This window comes from Triturus cristatus, chromosome 8 (assembly GCF_964204655.1).
Source record: "Triturus cristatus chromosome 8, aTriCri1.1, whole genome shotgun sequence".
Classification (NCBI taxonomy): Eukaryota; Metazoa; Chordata; class Amphibia; order Caudata; family Salamandridae; genus Triturus; species Triturus cristatus.
In genome coordinates, this window is record NC_140591.1 from 49,217,341 (window position 1) to 49,233,086 (window position 15,746).

The 15,746-nt window shown below is 44.9% G+C and overlaps 1 protein-coding gene across 3 annotated transcripts in view; it reads right to left on the minus strand.

Moving 5' to 3' along the window:
• LOC146800033 (uncharacterized) overlaps nucleotides 1-15,545 on the minus strand; it is a 141,362-nt gene extending 125,817 nt beyond the window's left edge. For 2 of the 3 annotated variants that reach the window (XM_085620933.1, XM_085620934.1), the window contains exon 1: nucleotides 14,982-15,531. In XM_085620933.1, the coding sequence (XP_085477059.1) occupies nucleotides 14,982-15,005 (24 nt within the window). In that variant the 5' untranslated portion in view covers nucleotides 15,006-15,531. Of the gene's footprint in view, nucleotides 1-14,981 lie in introns of all 3 variants that reach the window. The other variant, XM_085620932.1, reaches the window with a different exon arrangement.
• Nucleotides 15,546-15,746: the final 201 nt, after the last annotated feature.

Consider the following 15,746-nt stretch of genomic DNA (forward strand, 5'->3'; position numbering starts at 1 on the left):
TTGTTATTTTTAGAGGATTTCTTATCTACTCATATTGAGAATAGCTGTTTCGAGTAGGAGGTAATCCTTATGGGAGATTTTAACATCCATCCCTGCCTGGCAGGTTGTCAGAGGGAAACTGAGATACTTCCTTTTTATCCTTCATCTCCGCATTTTGAACATACTCCAAGCGGAGAGATATTGGAATCATTCTTGGCCACCCTCAACCTTTATGAATTTTGTACCTGCTCAAATGATTTGAGGCTACCAACATATGTGGGTCATGATTCTGGTACAATTATTGATTACATTTTTGTTTCTTTAAGTATTCTACCTAAAACATTTGCTTACATGGTAGAAACTTCTGTTTTTAGTGATCACAATCCTGTGATTTTAGAGGTTTTAGCATATGGAGTCCTGGAAAATAGGAAGATTGACACATTGTGCGCGACAGGTCTTGCGCTAAAAGACCAAAATCGTAGGATGAAATGGGACCAAGTTATCCCAACATCCTTTTTACAGGAGACATTGGCCAAAGTTTCTGATGAAATCGCTATTTGTTTAGATAACGAAAACCCGAGTGCCAAAATGGTTGATGCCTTTGGTGTCATATGTCATCAAGTTAATTTAGATTTGACTGTAAAGGCAAAGTTAAACAAACCAATGGGCCCTAGATGGTTTGATACAAACTGTTCTAGGGCCCATTCAGCCCTTCTAAAGGCCTTAAAGTGTAAACCTAGAGACAGAGTACTGATAGCATCATTGAGGAAACAATATAATTTTGCTATTAGGAAGAGGAAATCTGAGATTAAAAGTGAGGCTTGGAATGATTTGTTACTGCCCGAGACACAGAAAGATAGTGCTAAATTTTGGGCGGTCATAAATCACCCATATTTTGTGGGACTAGATAATCAAAGAGCTGACTGTATTATCCCTGACGATCAGTGGGTGTCACATTTTAGTAATATTTATAGTCAAACTCACACCACAATAGATTATGAAACAGCAGTATTAAAATCATTGACTCATATTCCTCCTTTTACTCATGATGAGGTGATACTTGCAATAAAAGACACACTTTGCAAAAAGGCACCGGGGCCAGACGGGGTCCCTGCGGACTTCTTTAAGAGCGCTCCTCAACTTAGCTCAAAAATTTTAACTAATATTTTTAATGCAACAAGGGAATTTATTTTCCCCCCCAGTTGGGCAATTTCGACCATTGTGCCAATCTTCAAGAAAGGACAGAGGACAGATCCGGCCTGTTACAGGCCTATCTCTCTTATTGATTCGAGTGTCAAAATCCTGGGGAGAGTCCTGTTAGGCAGATTGTCCACGATTTTAGAAAGTAAGGGTATTTTATCTAATGCACAATACGGCTTTAGAGCCAATAGAGGAACTTTAGATCAGTGCCTAAACCTAGAGCTAATTATAAACAAATATGTAGTCGCTAGGGGTGGTTCACTGTACATGGCCTTTATGGACCTCTCCTCAGCTTTTGACCTGGTTAACAGGTCAAGGCTGTGGGGGATCCTTTTGGGCATGGGCCTTGACCCACCTCTAGTCAATTACTTAGCCGAGCTACATAAGGATCTTATGACTTCAGTTAGAGTCACTAGGGAAGGAAGATGCACCTGCCTCTTTAAGTCTGAGAGGGGGGTTAGGCAAGGGTGCATACTTGCCCCCCTCCTCTTCACCTTATATATTAATGACCTTGAGGCAGTAATGAGAACATCACATAGTGATATTCCGCGTGCAGGGGAGACAAAGATACCTGTCCTCCTGTACGCGGACGATGCTGTTCTTCTTGCACGTTCTGGAGTTGCATTGAATAAACTCCTTTTATCTTTTGGAGCTTTTATGGCATCTTTGGACATGAAAATTAATACAGAAAAATCACATGTAATGATCGCTGGACAAGCAAGCAGAAAAAAAAAGATGCTAACATTTTATTGCGTGGGGAGGGAGGTTAAGAGAGTTCCTTCTTTCCCATATTTAGGAGTGACTTTTGACGAAAAGGGCACTTGGGGCCCCCAGCTTCTGGTTAAAAGTAGCGCTGTTGCTAGAGCGACCGCAGGGTTGTTGGGTTTTGCCAAAAAACTGGGCGCTCGTCCTATGGAAAGCATAATTAAAGTTTATAAAGCAAAATGCTTGTCAGTCGCCCAGTATGGCTCTATTATTTGGGGATATATTAATTCTACTAAAATACAGAATGTAGAAAATAAATTTTTAAGATCTCTTCTTTCTGTTCCCCAATCAACCCCGATATTCGCACTACATACAGAGGTAGGCTTGGGCTACATATCTGATACTTTAAAATTAGCCCCAGTGATTGGTTGGCTAAAAACCTGGCTTAACCAGGAGCTCACATTAAATCACATCATTTTAAAAGACTGTTTAGCCCTGGACAGAGCACTTAAAATCCCATGGGTAAGATATGTGAGAACTCAGCTGTCCCTAGCAGGCCGTCCGGAGCTCTTCTCATCTCCAGATGAAATAATTCACGAAGATTTAAAATTAGTTAAAAATACCCTGTTAAATCTATACGCTCTGGAAAGGGAAGCACAAGAGCTAAAAAAACCCATGGTAAGGAAACATTATTTGCTTACCTCTGTTCCTGGAATGGAACCATACCTTCTTTGGGTAACAAATCCTTACCATCGATTTCTCTTAACGAGATTTCGTTTCGACTTAATTCACTTTATATTGGGTAATTTTGGAACTTGGGCCAGACCTGATGACGCTGAACCATGCGATTGCGATTGTTTCTCAGTTCAGGACACAATGCATTTTATTATGTTTTGCGGTCATTATACTGAGATTAGAAAAAGATACTTGCTCCCTATCTTACGTACTCAGGGCTTTATTCAGGTAAAACCAGCCCTGTTGTTTTCGCAACTTCTTCCTAATATAAAAGTAGCCTTCGCTGTGGCTAGTTTTCTAGTGGCAGGAGCACGTCTAAATAAGTTCCAAATAAGGCACAGGCACTTTTTCTTAGAAAAATGAATTTCCTCTCTTTTTTAATAAACCCTTTTTTTTTACTCTATTTAAAATATTTATATATGTTTTATTGTATAAATTTAATGTTTCTTTTTTTGATAATTGTATGCAAACTTAATGATCTGATGAAATGTTGTTATGTATTTTTGCTCGATCTTTTATGATTTTTAATAATCGAATAAAGATAATTGACTGACTGACTGACTGGTTAGAGGGGTTTGTTTCGAGGATGCATTTGAGGAGGGCATCTTCAGAGTGGACATCAAAGTTCTGCCAAACGACTAAGGATTTGCGCTCCTCTAAGGGGGTAGGATGTATTACCTGATCCACCAGTGATTTCACTTTTTCATCAAACAATATAGCGAATTCTGCTGCTTCCTTCGGAGAATCGTCAGTCCTGATGGTTGGGGGAGAGCAGTTTGGATTTTTGATGAAGTCAAATAGTTTTTTGGGTCTATTTTTGTCCGAGTCGAGGAGGGTTCTGAAGTGTGATGCTTTTTCATGGAAGATGTGTTTGTGGTATTTTGATCTTGCTGAACGTAGAATAGAAAGATTAGTGGTGGATGGAGATTGTCTCCATTGTTTCTCCAGGATTCCCAGGTTCTTCCTTTCTTCATAAAGGGATTTACTGAACCATGGAGCTGAAGGATAGACCTTTTCCTTTGAAGTGGACCGACATTATCAATTTCAACTGAAAGGACTGAGAGGCATTGGGAGGTAAGATCGTTGACATCCAAGTTAGGGTCTAGCTTTGGAAGTGAGAGCATAACAGAATCACAAAGAGCATCAAGGTCAATGTTTTTAGTGTTGTGGAACCAGGCAGTAGTCCTTTTAAGTTGGCCAAGAGTTAGAGAGTGCGATAGGTGAAGAGAGAAGGGAATGAAGTAGTGGTCAGACCAGTCTACATGAAAAGGGATTGTAATAGTAAGCATGTCTGCTTTACATATAACAAGGTCCAGAATTGAGCCCTCAGAGTGTGTGGTTTCAGTGCAGTGTTGGATAAGATCGTTTGCAGAGAGATAAGTGGCAAGCCTATTGGCAGCAGAATCTTCCAAAGAGCCACAGTGTAGATTGAAGTCTCCCAGGAAGATCAGTTTGTCACTTTGAGAGTATTGGTAGCTGATGAAGTCAGTGAGTTCCTCCAAAAAGGAAGAACAGTCACCAGGCGGGTGATAAATGGCATGAAGTCTGAAGGGTGAGCAGTGTTGCGCTTGAAGCTCCAGAGACAGGCATTCGAGCGGGCGGAAGGAGCTATTGGGAAAAGCCTTAAGTTAAAGGGAGTTTCTGAAGACGATTGCAACACCTCCCCAACTTTGTATGTTCTGTCATTTCTAAAGATATAATAGTCGGTGGGTAACAGAAGATCAAACATAGCATGAGAGGTGTCGTTGAACTAGGTCTCAGTGAGAAGAGAATGTAAAGATTTGGGAAAATGATGGTGTCAGAAATTTCCAGTTTGTGTTTAATTGCAGATCTGCAGTTGTGCAGCAAACAGCACAAATCCGATGAGACTGTTTTGGTGACGGGGCGTTTGGGCTTTTAGGGGTGATAGGGATAATGTTCTTCTAAGCGTATGCCAGGGTAGAATAAGGCTGATGATGATTTCTCACAGAAAAGATGATCGAAATAGTGTACGGAGTAGACTTACTTGAAGAGGAAAGTGGAAGGGGTGGCTTTAGAAGTCTTGGAACTAGCCAGTAAGTTAGTGATGTCTGCAGACGACAGATTGTGGTTGGCATTTTTAGGGCGCGGGAGCAAGGTACTCCTCGGGAGTTTGGGAAAGTGAGTATTTGCCAAGGGAATTGGGTTGTTTGGAAAGAAGGATATCTTAGTGCTTAAGAGTGAGATGGTGGCTTCAAGCTAGGAAATCCTAGTTTATTTTCCAGAGAGCGTAGGGCTGAGCACAGAATGTTAGGTGGCTCGATGGATACAGGAGGGAGTGCAATTGGCGAGGGAGGGCTGGAAGTGGTAGAGGTGCGGGGGGTATTGGGGTGCAAGAATGAAAAGGAGAGAGATGGGGGTTGAGAGAGGTTGTTGGTGCAACTGAGGTGGAAAGAGTTATCTTTGCTTATGTTGAGAAGAGGGGAAGAATTTAGATTATAATTAGGAGGAGACAGGCGAGGAACGAGGAGGGACGGCCGAATGCGGGGAGGGGAAAGAGGGGAGTCATAGAATGGCAGGAGGTTTGGGGAGAATAGAGGAGAAGGGGCTTGAAAGGTCCCGTGAGCTAGGTGAGGTGAATGCAAGGGGACAGGCACCAGGCAAAGTGGGGGGGGGGGGGTTGGGCTAGAGGGTAGTTGAGTAGTTGAAGAAAGAATATGGTTCTGCTAGGTCCGAAGGATGGAAAAGAAAGGGATTACCGAGGGGGGATAAAAGGTTCTGCAGCATTACTGGAGAAGTGGGAGGATGAAGAGAGATGAAAGGGGTTTGTGAAGAATTCATGGTATAAGGAAAGGGGGCGGGAAGAGGGGAAAGTATGGAAAGTTAATCGGAAGATCAGGGTGTAGAAAAAGTGGATTAAATAGGGTGGGCAGGGTTAAGGGGTGGGAGAGGTAACATCGGAATACCGGGAATGTGCAGAGTGGAAAAGGATAGTGTTAGCCAGAGGTATGGCTGACGTGTTGAGGGGAAGTTCACATTGGGAGTTGGGGGAGAATAGGAGAGGAGGGAGCAGGGGAAGGTGGGGGCAGAGGGTCGAACCTGTGCCTCCTGGGAGAGCGGCCTATTGGACTATAGGGGGTTCTGGGGAGGAGATAGGGAGTAAGGGGTGGCGCTAAATGAAGACTCAAGGGAGATCGAAGGGGTGGGGAGAAGGGAAGAGGTGGTCAAAGAGAGGGAGACAAGTGTTTTTAGCTTGAATCAAGACAGTACCATTGTTATAAAGTGAAATAGTGAGACAGCCATTAAAACAAGTAGAGGGGGTACATTTTAGCTGCTGCCAATGTGGGATAGATGAGGAGGATGTGACATTGAAAGAGTTATTGAAGCTGGTGGACCAGGAAGGGATGTCGGGAGTGAAAACAATTAAGTCATTTTTGAGCCTCCCATAACGACTATTGTGGAATTGGTCACCAAAGAGGGAATCAGGAAATTGTTCAATGGTGTTATGCTTGAACCGTTTTGCTGAAGCTTTGGACAGATTAGGGGGATAAGTGATTTTGAAGCAATTAACGCCAGACTTAACTTGAATGGTGGCCATGTTAGGAAAATGAGGAGGTGGACGGTGGTGAGGGGGAACTAGGGTAGCGACAGTGAAAAGTAGTATAAGAACAAGCATTTGCAATGCAATAGGTCTCGCATTATTAAAGTTTGAGCTATTGGCATTGCTAAATAATCCAACACCAATAGCTCAAACTTTAATAATGCGAGACCTATTGCATTGCAAATGCTTGTTAATCCTGACACTCGTCTTACCAATAACTCCTGTATTGAATTTGTAATTTTTCTGTAATCAATGTGATTTTTTCTGTAACTGGCAACGCGCTGTTTCCTTATATAAAGCGCTCTGATACCCCCGTGTCTAGCTAGCGCTATATAAAACTCTCTAAATAAATAAATAAATAGAGAAAGCAGGTATGATGATTATGAGGTAAAGAAGTTCGAGGAGTGGGGAGTGCATTAGGGGCAGAGGAGGTACGGTGGGAGAAAGAGTAGTCAGAGTAGTAGGAGGTTATCTGTGAGAATACATAGGGGTGGAAAGGTGGGGTTAGAAGGCATAGAAAGGGTGCAGAGTGGTTAGGTGAGGCTTGGAGTATAGGTTACTGGCACTGCTTTAGAGTGGGAGGGATATGATGATCAGAAGAGATTCAAAGGGGTTGGGAGGGAATATGGTTTGGGGTAGAGATAGAAAGCATGGAGATGGTAAACACTGCGGAAAGGTGGGGTGGGAAGGAGGCATAGTAGCATGAGATGGGTACGATGCAACAGTGGAAAACGGCTTTGCAGGGAGGAGGAAGTTTTGGAGATGGAGGAAAACAGAGAAGGAAGCACTGTACAAAGGGGTAATATTAGAAAACGTGGGCATAGCAGTAAAGTGAATGACCTTCCAGGTAAAGAAGAATGTAATGATTTGATGCAGTGATGTATCCTGGTGTGTGCTAGTAGGAGATCATGACCTGATGTTTGGGTAGAAGTCCTTTTGTTTAGGGGTTGTTTAGGTGGCAGGTTGACCATTAGAAACCTAGAAGGTATTATCCTGCTCCTGAGGAGTACATTCTGGTTCTGTCAAACTAAAAGCTGATACCGCAGTACTGGATCTTTGTTGTCCACCTAGAGGTTTAGATACCACAATTTCAGCAGAATGTAAGATACCATAATAGTGGGTCTGTGTAGGCTACTTAGGTGTTTGTAGATGCTGAGGATGTGTGCACAGTGATTTGGTTCTCATGATATTCAATTGCACCAAGGTGGCCTTCATGCTTGAAGACATTGAGGAAAACCTACATAGGGTAAGGGGAGACAGATGTGCTTTTGGGGAGATGATGGATACTGATGGTAGACTGAGGTGATTTGGTGCTCTAAATATTCAATGGTACCAATGCAATCAGTGGATCTTGACACCCCAGTAGGGGTCATTGCAGTCCACCCAGACATAAATTCTAAAGCCGCAGGAAAGCAACAGACACCTCAGTAATGGGTCAAAGTTTAAGCCAGAAGCACAAATGCTGGAACCCTGCGAGAGTCTAAGACAACCATGGTATTAGGACAATTATCAATCAGTGGGATCTACCTAGAAGTGGGAATGCTAGAACCCCAGTAGGATCCAAGACAAGCATAGTAGTGGATCAGTGGGCCAGTAGGATTCACTAACAAGCAGATCAAGCACGGCCCCAGGAGAATCTAAGGCAACCAAAATAGTAGATCAGTGGAGCCCACGCAAAAGCAGCAAAGCAGCAAACTTGGGATAATCCAAGACAATCACAATACAGGGTGAAAATGGTTGCCCAGAAAATTATCCATGCAATCCTAGAAAGGTGAAGATGCTGCGTAGTCCACCCAAAGGCAGGAATGCAGCAACCGTAAATTTGTTACACAAGACAGTCTGTTAGTGTGTTTACCCAGAAGTTGACATGACATGACACAGAGAAGTAGGATTGGCCCAGAGAACTGTGTGTCTGTCCAGTACTGATAATTGGAAATAGTAAACGGTAGTCCTGCAGAGGAAACTTGTTTAACTTGAACAGGAGTGAGGATGGAGAGGGAGTTAGCGAGAGTGGTATAGCGTGAAAAGGTCTAGGGGATTCTGGCACTAGAACCTTCCCAAGCCGAAAAGGGTAGTCTCAGCAGTAGTGTTCCTGAACCTCTCTACCTCAACCTGGATACCCAGGCTTGAGGTCTAGGAAGAGAGATTGGGTAGTGGAAAGGGTGAGAGAAGAACCTGGGAGGCAAGTCCAGGCACCAGCTAGTCCTACTCCCTCACAAGCTGTTCCTGGCCTTGGGTAGTAAGCGCTAGAGGAAGAAAGGAGAACAACTTTCACACAGATCTAAAGCAAGTCAGCACAAACCTTCTGAATGTAAAACAGACAGGCTTAGCATGTTAACTTGCCAACCACTACATGTCTATATTTCCTTTTTCTCATTGCATCATTGTAAATGTCCACCCCTGTTTCACTATGTATAACATGTAAAGCCAATACACCTTGATTAATGCGCTAACAAATGTAAGTGACATTTCAGCATATCTATGCGTGCGTGCATTCAATTATTAAAGCCAGACAGTTTGGCTTTGTCAATGCATGTTTTATATCTCTGTGTCATATGTTGTAAACAAACAGCAGACGTCAGTCCTATTCCACAACCCCAACAATACAATGCTGCTACCTACCTGACAAGAAGGGAGCAAAGAAATCATATCAACATTTTCAGCTCTTTGCTGGTCTTTTGAGCTTAGAAGAAGTTATCTTTTTACGCACTGTAATTAATTAGAACAGAAGAGAAGACCTATTTTTTTTTTTTTACAAACGTTTGCAGCACTTGTGTGCCCCCAAAGCTCACCCTGTCCTGAGCAGCCGGTGTCTTTGTTTGGGGCACAGAGAAGCAGGGCTGGACATAAACATAGCAAAGGGGAAAAATAATAAAAGCGGCATAGAAACAGATGCCAGATGGGAGGCTGAACAGCTGTGCAAAGTAATAGTAACAAGTGCTAGGCTGCTGTTGGCCTGTTCTCCTTTGCCTGTTGGGCATGCTAGTCTGTTATGTCCTGTCTGCTTTGCCCGTTATAACTGTACTGTGTCTTCCAGACAAATTATGATGCAGCCATATGCTTGACTGCTGCTAGTTAAGTCTTGTTTATTCATTACAGGTCCATGTGTCCTGGTGGCAGGATGTTGAAGCCAGGCAGGGTTTCAAATTGCACCAGCCACATTTCTTTTCTAAAATTAGACAAAGTTTCAAAACAGGGAATGACTAGGATTTTTTTACGAGTTTTCCCTCTGTTCTCCTTATATGAACATATCAGCTGTAGCAGCTGCACCACATTACAATAGGGCTCTCTGGTCTGGAGAGAGCCTTTAAGGTAAAACTTTCCGTTTGTGATAGCTAATTCCTGAAAGAAAAAAATAAAGTATGTATTACACAAAAATACCCGCATTTTTAAATGCAAATGTTTAGCTATCTGAGATCTTTGGAGTGACAATTCATATTTTACGACTTAACACATCCTTCGCTTCAAATTTGCAGAATACCCTTTCTTCGTGGCGTTCTATGTAGACACTGCCTCCAATGTGCTCTTCAGTTAGCGCTGTTACGTCTGCAATGTTTCTCTGTGGCTGCATGCCACATGTTTGTATGTGTTGGTTTTACCTGCACATTCGTCTGTAGCACTACATGTTTTCCCTTGCAGCCATCACAGTGTTACAGTGCTGACCTGCTCCCTCACACCCCTGTCCTGTTTGGGCCTTGTGATGTCTCCCAGGAGCAGTGTGCTGCCGAAGTCCGTTCCTTCGCACTCCTTCCGTGTCTTATCTTTTTGAGATGTCACAAGCTCGCTGGTTCCCCTTTAAAGAGCCTTAGCACCAGCAACCCTTATTGTTCGCCGCTTCCTGCCGAGCATTTCCTCTTGCGAGGCACTTCCTACCCAAATCTTTCCATTTGTAACTTCTGTTGCAGGAGGGGGCGGGTGGGGGCACTCCATGAAAGAGCAGCAGTGTGCCAGATGGCCTGTGCTAATTGCAGCCCAGAGAGGCCATCTGGCCCCTGCCCACAGCCCGGACAGGATTTCTGTGCCCAGACCTCTGCGGGGACCACGGGCGCTTCCTAAAGACATGATACTGTGGCACAGGAGGGATGCTGGGCTGGGAGATGCAGTTTAAATTCGGTTGCCAGGAGCCCAAGGCGGTGCTGCCAAAGCACCGAGACCAGGAAGGAGCCTTCAGTTGTCGGTGTGTGAGTAATCGCTATGGTGGCAACGCACCGCTGGTGACCCCGATGTTTTTAGATGCGTTCAGTCTTCCTTGTATCAGCTGGCAAGAATGAACTGCATTCCTGAAACGAGCATGTTAGGACAACGGCCCGCTGTCCGCTGCACATTCTTCAGCCATCCAATGTTGATTCCTGCCCCCTGCGTGCCTCGGCGCTCTCTCTTCTAAGAGGAAAACAATCTCTAGATTGTAGTTATTATATATAACGGAGATGAGTCATAACTGTAGGTGTGCAGTACATTTTTGCTGTGCCATTTTTTGCTATTCTCAATATTCGCTCATAGTTGTTTGTTGGGATAAGTTTGCCTAGGCACAGACCCAGGTTTTCGCGTATTGCAAGATAGATTTCAGTACGAGATAACTTCACTTTAATCAATTCCATCCAACTACAAAAATGTGTGCAGCCGTGTTATTTCCAAGTTTCTTTTCGGGTGTTTTCTACGTATTCAGAATTTTTTAATGCAAGTTTCGTTTTTGCAACATGTGTTGCTGCAGTAGACACGGTTTTCATGTACATGCGGCAAAGCATAAAATGGTTATCTGCACATAATTATCCACGGAATTTCATGGAAGTTACAAGAACAAGTGGTGCGTGCATGCGCGCCACAGCCAAGCATGTGATTTCAAGTATCACGCCTGTGTCTGGGCACGATAATTGAAACCACATGGCCTATTGGTGTCTATTACGCACACCAAGCACGTAATAGAACCATTGCGCCCGCCTGTGGCCAATTGCGTGCAGTCTTTTATAAAAAGACACACGCAAAGGCCAATGGGGTAGCACAAAAGGAAAAGCACACGCACGAGTATGTGCGATTCCTTGTTCAGTGCTGAAACCCCGTTTTTCACTTACTAAAGGTCTCGCACTGCACGAGCACTGCTGCGTAGTGCTACACTAGGCGCAAGACCTAAAACAAGCATTTACAATGCAATGGTCTCGGCATTAGTAAAGTTAGAGCTATTGGCATTGCTCATGACATCTTTTTTGTTTATGTTTTAAAAACATTTGAAGAAACGGCATTGTTATTTACAATGTCAATAGCTTAGTCACTCTCAAATGCGAGACCTATTGCATTTGCACCCACACACAGATTAAGCTATTGACATTGTAAATAACAATGCCGTTTCTTTACATGTTTTAAAAACATAAACAAAAATAATGTGATGAGCAATGCCAATAGCTCTAACTTTAACAATGCCGAGACCGTTGCATTGTAAATGCTTGTTAGAATTGTCTGCGCTGACCACCGGCAGGACCCAGAATACTTCAAGCCCTGGCCCTGAAGCAAAAAAGCAGGGTCTGTGTCATATGACCCCTACTGCACCTCCCTTGTGACTGCCCCTCTGCCATATTTGGTAAAGTGCTACAGTCCCCAAAATCGCCCTGTTTACTATTCTAGCCCCAGACCTAGAATATTTTGGGATACATTGAAAGTTCCCCAAATAGGATAACACGGGACTAATGTGTTGCACTTTAGCCTCTCGCCATATCGTATTTATTGCTGCCCTGAGGGCGCAGCTCAAGACCAAACAGATCTATGAATGTAGTTGAAGGCCAGAGTTCAAATCTCGGCTTCCCCTCCAGACCAAATGTGCGATCGAGAGAAGACCCCTTTGTCTCCATATGTCATCTGTCCGCCTTGGGGGAGCTTAGAAACCGGTTAACCCAGTGATTGGCCCTATATAAACCACAAATGCTAAAATGCAGACGAACTGGAAAACAGTCATCTGAGGGAAAACAAATCGCCAGAAAGGAGTATTTAGGCGCAGAGTCACAGACTTCCATCATGTACACGGAACGGAAGCGTTGCTTCTGCGAATCACCCGGCCAGTGCATTTCATCAATCTAACTCGCTCCGTGGGGTATCATGTTGCGCTACGGAATCAAAAGTGTTTTTTATACTGGTGGGAAACCCTCGAGCGAACCTACCCGAGTTTAAACTACTTCAATGGCCTCTTTTTCTCCGAACACTACATCGCCGTGCCTTGGTTCCCTCTACAAAGCTGAGCGTCTGCTTTTATTTCTTAAGGCCTGTGTAGTACAGTTTTTTAAAAACTGATAAACATGCCTGTTTTTCTTAGCAGAGCATGCGGCATTGGGCTTGACATCCTTAAAACGTATATGATTTACCAGGAAAACGCTAATTGCTTCAAGCCGTGCATCGTTCTCGCGTATGGTCACTTTGTGCCCGTTTTTTCAGTGACGGATTCTGTGACGATGGCAGAATGGCTGCGGCACTCAGAGCTGAGGAGAAAAGCGCGGCGCCGTCGGGAGGGCGGCTAAAAATGGCAGCGCCCGCCGACCACACGCAGCCGGAACATTGGCAAATACTTCAGAAGCTGCAAGCAGGCTGTAGAGAGTCTGTCTGTGTTTTATTGACGATCGACCTTAGCAAGAATACAACGGAAGCACATTTCTCACTTACTACTCGACTTGGAGTGAAGAAGTGTGAGTTTAGCACGGATATCCAAGTGGACGGGGATGACACACCACCGCCTTTCTCCGAGGCACAGCAGAAAATGCCTCGGAGAAAGGGAGTGTCCTTTTCGGATTGGGGGGCGTGTTTTGCTGTTGTCTCCTCCCTGAGACTTCTCGCAAAAAACACGCCCCCCCGATCCGAAAAGGACGGGGCAGGATTAGAGTGAACCTACCCGAGTTTAAACTACTTCAATGGCCTCTTTTTCTCCGAACACTACATCGCCGTGCCTTGGTTCCCTCTACAAAGCTGAGCGTCTGCTTTTATTTCTTAAGGCCTGTGTAGTACAGTTTTTTAAAAACTGATAAACATGCCTGTTTTTCTTAGCAGAGCATGCGGCATTGGGCTTGACATCCTTAAAACGTATATGATTTACCAGGAAAACGCTAATTGCTTCAAGCCGTGCATCGTTCTCGCGTATGGTCACTTTGTGCCCGTTTTTTCAGTGACGGATTCTGTGACGATGGCAGAATGGCTGCGGCACTCAGAGCTGAGGAGAAAAGCGCGGCGCCGTCGGGAGGGCGGCTAAAAATGGCAGCGCCCGCCAACCACACGCAGCCGGAACATTGGCAAATACTTCAGAAGCTGCAAGCAGGCTGTAGAGAGTCTGTCTGTGTTTTATTGACGATCGACCTTAGCAAGAATACAACGGAAGCACATTTCTCACTTACTACTCGACTTGGAGTGAAGAAGTGTGAGTTTAGCACGGATATCCAAGTGGACGGGGATGACACACCACCGCCTTTCTCCGAGGCACAGCAGAAAATGCCTCGGAGAAAGGGAGTGTCCTTTTCGGATTGGGGGGCGTGTTTTGCTGTTGTCTCCTCCCTGAGACTTCTCGCAAAAAACACGCCCCCCCGATCCGAAAAGGACGGGGCAGGATTAGAGTGAACCTACCCGAGTTTAAACTACTTCAATGGCCTCTTTTTCTCCGAACACTACATCGCCGTGCCTTGGTTCCCTCTACAAAGCTGAGCGTCTGCTTTTATTTCTTAAGGCCTGTGTAGTACAGTTTTTTAAAAACTGATAAACATGCCTGTTTTTCTTATCAGAGCATGCGGCATTGGGCTTGACATCCTTAAAACGTATATGATTTACCAGGAAAACGCTAATTGCTTCAAGCCGTGCATCGTTCTCGCGTATGGTCACTTTGTGCCCGTTTTTTCAGTGACGGATTCTGTGCCGATGGCAGAATGGCTGCGGCACTCAGAGCTGAGGAGAAAAGCGCGGCGCCGTCGGAAGGGCGGCTAAAAATGGCAGCGCCCGCCGACCACACGCAGCCGGAACATTGGCAAATACTTCAGAAGCTGCAAGCAGGCTGTAGAGAGTCTGTCTGTGTTTTATTGACGATCGACCTTAGCAAGAATACAACGGAAGCACATTTCTCACTTACTACTCGACTTGGAGTGAAGAAGTGTGAGTTTAGCACGTATATCCAAGTGGACGGGGATGACACACCACCGCCTTTCTCCGAGGCACAGCAGAAAATGCCTCGGAGAAAGGGAGTGTCCTTTTCGGATTGGGAGGCGTGTTTTGCTGTTGTCTCCTCCCTGAGACTTCTCGCAAAAAACACGCCCCCCGATCCGAAAAGGACGGGGCAGGATTAGAGCGACGGGACCTCTTCTCCAATGGCTGGCCAGCATTTACTAGGCCAGCCAATGGAGAACAGGGAAGAAGAGGGGCGGGTTCAAGCCCCTCTTCACCCAAGTCATTATGTCTCGCGAGCGAGACTGCGCAAGCGCAGCCATCGCTAGCCGAGACCTAAAGAGGGCACATATTCCGGTATTCGAATGAAATTATCCAATTAATGTGAGGTCAAGAGGTGTTCCAGGTTAACAGGGCAAAAGTCTCTGGTCCAACCAAACATTTACTGCAGCATCAAGGTGAAATTAACAATCAATTTAAAAATTAAGACTCACTTAAGTGAATAATGCTTGAAGCCGGGTATGTACAATGTTCCTGGACTAAGAAATATGGCATAGAATGCTGTAAAACGGTAATCAAACCTACAGCTAAATCATCTTACACTACGATGCGCGGGGTATGTTTTTCATTTAACTTTTATAGACAGACTTCCTTCACGACAAAGTTTCCATAATACATTACTCACGTTGTCCGAGTCCCTGTGGTCCATGTCTGTCTTGATGTTCTTTGTAAGTTCAAAGGTGAAGCAGGAGTACCTGCTGTGACTGAACAGTGGGTGAAGAGGAGCCCTTCATGTAAATACTCCAGCAATAAAACACGAGCAAAGGCAAAGACCAACAGCGAGCTCCTGCCTCAATGTTACAATAACCCACTGCTCGCAGAGCTCCCCCTTCTATTAGAATGGAGATACCGAACTCCACAAAGTGCTCCTCCCTAAATACTCATGAGATACAAGGCTGCACCCCTGTGCAATCGGGGAAACCACTGAACACGAAGCTCCTTAAACGGCAACTAGAAAAGTAACTGCCAGAGGTCCATCCAAATAACGAGACAGGAGACTGTGGAGCTCCTCCCTCAGTAATGATAAAGAACCCCACCGAGAGAGCCTCCCGCACGCACACCGGGGTGTAGAGCGGCTCCCTCAAATACAGGGGCTCCTTTATAAACAACACACTAAGGAACCGCACTCAAGTCCCGTCCTCTCCTCCTCTCTCCGTGTCTCTCTCTCTCTCCACAGGAGTTGGAGACCGAGCTCTGCGCAGGCGCAGACTAGTGAAAATTCATCGGAGCATGCGCAGATTGATGGCGCTGTGCTGTGCGCATGCGCAGCTAATGCTTTACGTTTTCCTGTGATGCCATACGTATGTAAACGAGCGCTCCTGCCGACTTGGACGCGCTTTCAGGAATTAGGACGCTGAGCTTTGCGCCTGTCCTATTTCTGACCAACTCT